Consider the following 8,109-nt stretch of genomic DNA (forward strand, 5'->3'; position numbering starts at 1 on the left):
CTGTAGGAGCTGTGTGCTGCACTTAGCTGTTCTTAACCCGCGACAAGAATAGCACATTGTGGTAGTGTGAGCTGAAACACCAGCATTAGCTCTTGAGTCTTAGTCCTTGCATGAGCTCTGTTGAAGCACTGTCCAGTGTGACATTCTCCCAGAAATCAGGGACATGAACATCTGTTCAGGGGTGTTTTATTGTGGGGATTACTAAAATTCTGTTAATCTTACATATTTTTATGGTGTTATTTCTCTATTTAATGGTCTTGTACATAACATTAATTGGCTGGGCTGATAACATCTGCAGGAGATGGAGAGCTGGTGTGTCCTGCTGATGGACCTGTGCATGTGGCATGTGGCTTGCAGCCCTGTTTCATCAGCCGAAGTCACAGAACTGCCCTGAGATTTCTGAATAAACAAACAAGAAGGAGCTAATGGAAAACCAATCCTCTGCTTTCCGCTTCCACTCTGAATGATGTGTCTGGAAATGGTATGTTCTTTTCTAGCCTATATCCTTGTGCCTCTTTGGTATTGCTGACCAGCGTAGCAGAGAGCAGAATGCTCTGGGGACTGCTGGCGTGCAATAGCTAATACACATACTCTGCAGGATGGGGTGTGTGCTGCAGAAATAACAAGGCAAACATCTCCTCCTGGGCAAGAGGCTTAGTGGCTGAGAGGTTGTGGCATGCTGTAAAGTGGAAATACAAATGCTATGTATCCTGTTGTGTTGGTAGGGACTAATGATAACAACCAGAAGATGCTTCTGTTACTCAGTCAGAATCTCAAGGGAGCCAGTGATTGACCGTTGTTTGATGGCCACAAAGCTGTAAAGAGCAATAAAAAATGCAGATAATAAGAATTAGCAAATTACCTTCTCAAACTGCAGTTTGCCCTTTCCACATCTATGTCTTAAACTTTTCTGGGGTATCTGGAGCTGGCTGTGTGCTAATGGCATTCCTCTCAGTGGTCTGCCAGCTTTTCTTGTGCGCATTCAGTGACATTGGCATCATCTGTCATCCTTCACTTTAATAACCCGTGTTTGTACTGATAATGGTACTTCTATTTGGAACCTGTATTAAAAAGCATTTGAGTAGCTAGCAGTGACCCCTGTTAGAGAGAGGGTTGCATATAAGAAACAAGTCTTTTTTGTCTGGAAGATCTGAGAAGGAAAGCAGAGCCAGGGGAGTGATGAGTAGGAAGTAAACTTCCTCACACTGAAGACACTGATTGTCAAATGCATTCACAAGCCCAGAAAGCCTTTGGTGCTCTGGATAAAACGGAGGTGGTGGTGGACGAGCTTTCCTTACAGGCTCTGCTTCCTGTCTAGGTGGTGCAGCTGAAGTCAGTATACATAAGTGCTTTTAGACTTTGTACTACTCTACTTTGTTAAAACTACAGCTGAGCTAGGCAAGAATTTTGCCTAGAATCAGGCGTTAGCCTATCCAGTACATGCCTTACATCTGAATGAAGATATTGGTACGTGTATTAAATACTGACATTATCACAGTTCACTTCATACAGAAAGAATCTTGCTGTTTCTAGTAAAGCAACAAGCTGGAGTGTCTTGGGAAGGTTCTAATGGACAAAGTGAGACTTGGAGGGAGATCCTTCAAAAATTCTGTAAATGTAGGTGGAGGGGTTGTTTCAGCTTTCTCTCTTCAAATTAAGCTGGTTTTGTGCTTAAAAGTTGTTCCTGAAATTGCACTTCTCAGTCAGTCCATGGTGGTACAGTTAGGCAAATTCAATGGACCAGAAAAGTAACCTTTTCCTTCACTGTGGTAATAGTGTCTCTAAAACATTTGAGGGAGACTGAAATTATTCTTTTCTGTCTTAATGGGTAGGTAACATATAATGGAATTTTTATAAAAGATTTTACTTTGTGTAGGGTTATTCCTTCATTCTACTTACTACTATTTTCACAGTACCAAGCACTTATATTTGTGTGAATGCTTTGTCCTCTGGGATTATTAGCTATTAAACTGCCAAATACTCTTCCTACAGCAATTCATGTTACATTAAACAAAAATAAGATTAAAAAAAGCACTGGCTAGATATTACATTTTTCATTCTTTGAATCTCCTTGGTATTTGTCAACTCATTTCTGCAAGTTTGGTTTTTTCCCTTTTTTTAAAATTCAGTTGGTGGGGAGTGTTGTTCTCTTTTTAAAATTATTTCCCCTCTGTATTGTAAATTTTAGATCTAAAATCAGGAAGTACGGAGAAAATACAGCATGTCTTTTCAATAGAATCTTCCCCATTTCTTACCTTAAAGGGAGGAGACTCAGGCAGCCAACTAGAAAAGACAAAATGAAGCAGAAGCCGCTGTACCAGTCCAGTGTGTTTTGATAGATCTTGTTGTAGACTGTAGATGTCACTACTCCCGTGATGACTAAAGACAGTTGCAGCAGGACAAACACCTTACCTTTAAAACAAGAACATAGTTTGTTGCTGGAGATTAGCAAACCAGCTGTGGTATCTCCCTGACAAATCCAGGATCACAATTGTGTAGTCATTGCTCCACTAACACCAGATGGCATGAGCTTGTATCTGCTTCTGTTCTAGACAACAATTAAATAATTAAATAATTTTTCCTTCTTTTAGGTGTCAGACAAAAGATTCAACTGGAAAACTGTCTGCCTAAACAGTCTACACATAAAGGTAGCTGCTTGTAAGAGCAGCAATAAACTGGTAATTAAGTGTTCCTTTTGCTAGAGGTAGAAAAATAGTCTAGAGCTGACATCTTCAGGGCAGGAGAAATTTTAGTCGGGGTCTGCTTCTGGCCTAGGCCAGAAAAGTGGTTCATAGGGTTGAAATGACAATAATGCCTGAAATGGGGATGTGTGTGTGATTTGTATAATATTTCAGGTGGAAGAAAGGCAGAAACTGAATTCTAGTTGAAACCACTCTTTACTGAAGGGTTTCTGTCATGGTAAACAGGTGAAAGGGAAATAACAATAACCCAGCCCGGCTGGGACTTGCAGATGGGGGACAAGGGGTCAGGGCTGTGTGCTGAACTTGCTGCCCTTGTAGCATTCCGCAGCCGCTCAGCACCAGGAGATGAAACTGCAACCAGAAGGCAGGTGCTGCTCTGCTGCAGGGTGCTGCTTGAGGTCTGGACTGACACCATCGTCATGTGCAGCCCATATGGCTCCAGGTGGAGATTAAAAACATTTGATTTATAGTGATTAATTTGGGATGTGAGCTGTGCTGTTTGTGGCAGGGAGATGATTGTGCTATGGTGGATGTTGAGGGAGTACAAGCAGTAGGAATGAACTGGTGACAGAGCAGTGTCATGTTCATATGGCAGAAAGGAAAAGGATGTGAAGGATGTAGAGGAAACTTGTTTGGACGAGGTATGAGCAGTTGTGGGTCTGTGGTGCTGTTTGAATGAATGGCCAGTTCTGTATCTTGTGTCTAAATCTAGCTCATTGGGGTAAAAATGATAGGCCTCAATATGCTGCTGTAAAATACATTTTACTAATTTTTAATATGTATTTTAATGGAAAAGAATTCCAGCTGCTGTTCCAAGAAGGGTCAATTTTTATGCAAAAGTTATTCTTCACAGTTAAATCAGGTGTGACAGGAACAAACTGCAAACACCTGAAGAAATGTTTAGAGAGCATGACTGAAAAAAAAAAATGAAAATAATCCATCCTTCCCAAAGCTGGAAGTAAAATAAAAAAGAGATATAAATGATGTGAATATAACAGTGCTTCAACTCAATGTCCTGCTTTTCTTGGTTCTCCCTGCAGTACTGTGTTTTTGAGAAGCACCTCAGCTATTTTCCCCACCTATAAACTATGCACTGATTGTAATCTTTCGAAGTATGTGCTGAAAATTGTGTCGATAAATGATGATGCAACCAAGGACAAGAAGATTGGATGTGAGAATCTTGTCCAGCAAGTTTCTCTGCTTCTCCCTTCCTGTTTGTGGTATCATTTGCTCAGGTATTATTACACAAAGCACAGATTGCAGCAATAACTTACTGTTCTCTTAGTACTCTAGGCTGAATAAAGGGATTTCAGGGGGTTTTGGTTGGTAAGGTAACCAAAATACTCACCATAGGATGATCCTTCAACATGCTTAGACAACATGGACCTGATGGTTGGTAAGGGGATGAGGGCAAAGAGCATCACTGCCCGTGCTGTAATGCAATGAATTTTGAGTTATCACCAGTATCTGCTCTTTGTGATCCAGCACAACCACTGCTTTTGAAGATTACATGCCACTGGCTTGGACAGACATCTTGCCTCACCTTTTCTCTGCTAAAAAGAGCCACCTATTGCTCCCATTATCAGAGGTCGTTTGCCCAAACTAGACACAGTCTCATGTTCTCAGCCCAAACTAGACACAGTCTCATGTTCTCAGCCAGACATCCCAGCATAGATGGGATCCTCCCTCTCCTTTGAGATCATGAGGATGATGATTTAAGTTTTAACATGCAGAGAGCCCTCTGTGCTACACAGCCTTGACAGGAACAGTACTTTTATAACATTACATCTGTCTTGCATCTCGGTGCTTCTGGCTTGCAGCATTCTAGCCTGTCTACTATGAAAATTTATAGAGAGCTGGAATTACCTTCCTGTCAGCAGAACCAGCCTCAGTGAAGACTTGGTCCATGTCTAGTGTACCAAGGTGTTTCTGCAATGCAGGGAATAAGCATCCAACACACTGCATAGCAGCAGGCCTTCAGGATGAAAATGAGCTGAATTACTAAACAAGCTTTTTTTTTTAACTTATTTTTTTTATCTTTTTTTTCTCCAGCTTGATTGGCTAAACAAACATAATCTCTTAAAATTTTCACTCAGTGTTTGGCTTAGTACACAAATACCATCTCCTATCATCTTTCCCTTTAGAACAACTTTGTTTAATTTTCAATTCCCCATTCCCTGTAGGGACAGACAGAAAAAGCATTTCAGGACATTTATCTCCAGTGTCTTTCTTTCCTTTGTCTTTGAGAAACAAAACCTTAAAGCCATGTAACAGATAATACTCTGTGAGATAGCTCCAGCACAATGCATGCAGTTCTTGGATTTTGTTTTTCATCACAGGTTAGCTCCCAGAAGTAAACTTGCCTTTTCTTTATCATGGGATGCTGCCCTATCTATTGTTACCTGTCCCTTAGTAATTTATGTAACAGTGTGAGATCTGTAAGCTACATTATCGTGGTACTTTACAACACCAATGTTTCACTAAGTTTCCATCAGCTGTAAGTGCCTTCATATGACAAAAATAAATCGCATCTTAAGATGTTCTCATAATAGGAAGCCTTTGCCATTTTGCTTCTGTTGTAGCCTTAAGCCTTGCCTCAGAGGAAGCAAGTGCTTCCTATTGCTGCAGTGGTGCAGTCTCACCAGGACAGGGAGTCAGCAACAATTCCCCGTCTCCCAGAGTGTGAACACTGTTCTGCTCAGATCTGGTCTGTGACCAACTGATGAATTACAAGTTAATGAGCCTTAAACTAATCCTTGGCAGAGGTGTATGCCTCTTCAGGATATTGTTGAGTGCTGAGTCTTAAGAGTACTAAGGGAGATGTGGGGAAAGAGGAGTAAAAAGAATGCTTTCTGGCAAATTGTTCCTGTGATGATCTGCCTAACTCCCTGCTTGCAAATTTGTCACAACGCAAAGCAAAAAGCCCTTCCAGTGATGTTGAAACACCCATTTCTCAGCTGTATTTGCTCATGTGCGTGACTGTTCAACTCACCAATGTAGAACAGGAACGTCCACTGCACAAAGGCCATGATGAGGATGCCAGCGCTGAACGAAGCTACTCCGATCATGATCATGGTAATATCCCTCATGTATCTGGAGAACACAACTACCCCTAGGAAACTGGTAATGAAGATCACGTACCCAGCAGCACTGCCATGGCCAATCTCCACAGCATTCCAACTTAAAGGTTCCCTGAGCAAGAACAGTGGGAGTACATTCATTGCACCAGCCACAGCCAGGTCATAGAAGATTGCTGCCACAAACAGCAGGATGATGATGAGCTTCGAGGGTGACACTGGAGTAAAGATGCTGCTCTCCGAAGGTTGGGAGCTCCCTGCTACTGCTGCTTCTGGTAGCTGACCACCCACCTCCTCTGCATTCTTGGCTTTGGCTGGGCAGGAAGCTGCTGGCTTGGGGACTGTGAGGACAAAAATGCTGTAGAGGAGACAAAAGGCATAGCAAGCAATGCTGCAGCACACCAGCACAGTGCCTTCTCGGTAGTGGTCACTGAAGCCAACGAAGAGGTAGCCAGATGCCATGCTTCCCAGAAAGCCAGCCAGGCCATACACCAGTTCAATAATGATGAGCCGCAGAGACCTCTTGCTTTCAGAGGACCCCAGGGATCCCAGAGCCATGATGCCTGCCCAAAGTGTGGTGAAGCCTCCTGTCAGCCCATTGAAGGCAGCAGCCCCATACATCACCTCCACTGGCCAGCCCAGCAGAATCAGGAGGAGCAGGAGAGTTTTGGAGCCCAAATAACCAAGAAGAGGGAAGCAAATGGGGATCTTGCGATGTATCTTGTCCCCCAACTTGGACAAGCCATAGGCTGACACCAGCGGGCTCAGGCCCAGAACTAGGTTGTAGATGATATAAAAATTAGATACAGCCTTCTGCTGAGCATCTTCCAGGACTTGGGAGGGAGCAGTGCTGTTGGTCTGGTTGTAGTAGTTCTTCACTACCAGCAGCAATGCTGTGTCGTAGAAGGCACTGGCCACTTGGGAACCCGCAACCACTGGCTCAATCCACGTCCTCATTGCCATTATTCCCACCATGCTGCCAGCCGCCACCTCTTCTTGGAGAGAGCTGCTTTCAGCAGCATTTAAGGAAACAGCATGTGAGGAAACAGCTCCTCAGAAGGTCTGCTCTGGAGGCATGTTAGGAAACAAGCAGCGAAAGGTCCACCAGGCTGTGCAGGACTGGAGAGTTGTGCAAGAGATGATCTGGCTGGCAGGATACTCGCAGCTCACCTTGCTATGTGTACACACACCTGCACATCCCTGTGCTGCTCTGAGCTCTGGCTCACACATGGGAGGCTTTTGTACAGCCAGAGAACGCCCTGCACTTGTCAACTGCTGCTGCTCCTCTTCCTGGTATAGTTTCAACAGAGGTCAGATGACCTGGGGAATTTCTCTCTCCCAGAATAGGAAGTGAAAATGCCCTGATCAAGTAATTGCTGTAATTTGGGGTGGTGGGTTTTTTTTTGTTTGTTGACTTTTTGGGTGGTTTTTTTTCTTCTTTTGGTGTCCTTCATGTGTCAGAGAACTCTCAGAGTGGTTGTGGGGGCAGGGAATGGCTATGTGCCTTTTTATCAGATAATTTGTGAATTCCGCTTTACTGCCAGCTCATTTTTCTTTTTTTCTACACAAATATGACATTGTCTCTTTTGCTTTTACCTGCTTCTGTCTTCCCTGTTGCTGCATCATGCCCCTTGTGTCGTTGTTTCAATAATGCAGTCAGGAAATTACACCTAAAAGAAATTAAAGGGCAAAAAGTCTGTTTCTGGTAACCTGGCTCCTGTGGCTGCCACTCTGCTTGCTGCATCCTTTGGCTTTACAGTGTGGGAATTTGCAAGAGGAGGCAATTTATCCAGAGACGTCATTGACTGGTGTGTCCCAGTAATCAGCCAGCTCACCTGCAGGCTGAGGTGGGTGGGAGTCCACCTCTGGAGAAGAGAAGAGTTTCCAGCCCTAGCTCCTCAGGGAAATGGTTGTGCATCTCTTCAGGTGCTTATTTCCATAGACTCTCAAGCCTTGCAGTTCGAAGTCAGTTTCCAATTGTCTGCTGCCTGAGGGGCAGGTAAAGTGACCCACTCAAGCAGGGCCCCGTGGGCACAGCAGTGCTGCTAGCCAGAGACACAAGAAGCTCTTGGACCAGGATATGGTGCAAGCAGGCTGCCAGCTCCAAGGACAGTGCTTGCAGTCCCAGCTGCAGGAAGTACTTGAAGGATATTTGGCAGTCTCAAAAATGCTAACTTAAATGATAATGATCTCATTCTGTACTGGTTTAATGAATCATACCAGGCAGAAAAACAATCTGTTCTAGGAAGATTTACGGTCATTATTTTAAAAATAAATTACTGATGAATTTGAAAAAACAATGTTAAAGCCTCCATCTGTCGGACTCTTTG

The 8,109-nt window shown here is 43.6% G+C and overlaps 1 protein-coding gene across 1 annotated transcript; it reads right to left on the reverse strand.

Annotated features, from left to right (window-relative positions):
- Positions 1-609: 609 nt before the first annotated feature.
- On the reverse strand, positions 610-6,754 carry SLC46A2 (solute carrier family 46 member 2). Its single transcript, XM_030968794.1, has 4 exons — positions 5,695-6,754; positions 4,051-4,134; positions 2,256-2,412; positions 610-815 (listed from the first exon to the last, which is right to left on the reverse strand). Exons 1-4 carry the CDS (start codon positions 6,752-6,754, stop codon positions 758-760), a joined length of 1,359 nt encoding a protein of 452 aa, XP_030824654.1. The 3' UTR covers positions 610-757.
- Between the last annotated feature and the right edge of the window lie 1,355 nt (positions 6,755-8,109).

This window comes from Camarhynchus parvulus, chromosome Z (genome assembly GCF_901933205.1).
Source record: "Camarhynchus parvulus chromosome Z, STF_HiC, whole genome shotgun sequence".
Lineage (NCBI taxonomy): Eukaryota > Metazoa > Chordata > Aves > Passeriformes > Thraupidae > Camarhynchus > Camarhynchus parvulus.

Coding starts and splice junctions, on each gene's coding strand:
- SLC46A2 (XM_030968794.1), bottom strand. CDS start 6,754: ATGGTGGGAATAATGGCAATGAGGACGTGGATTGAGCCAGTGGTTGCG. Junction 4,135..5,694: donor GACGTTCCTGTTCTACATTG/GTGAGTTGAACA, acceptor ATTGCATTACAG/CACGGGCAGTGATGCTCTTT. Junction 2,413..4,050: donor TGTTGAAGGATCATCCTATG/GTGAGTATTTTG, acceptor CTTGTTTTAAAG/GTAAGGTGTTTGTCCTGCTG.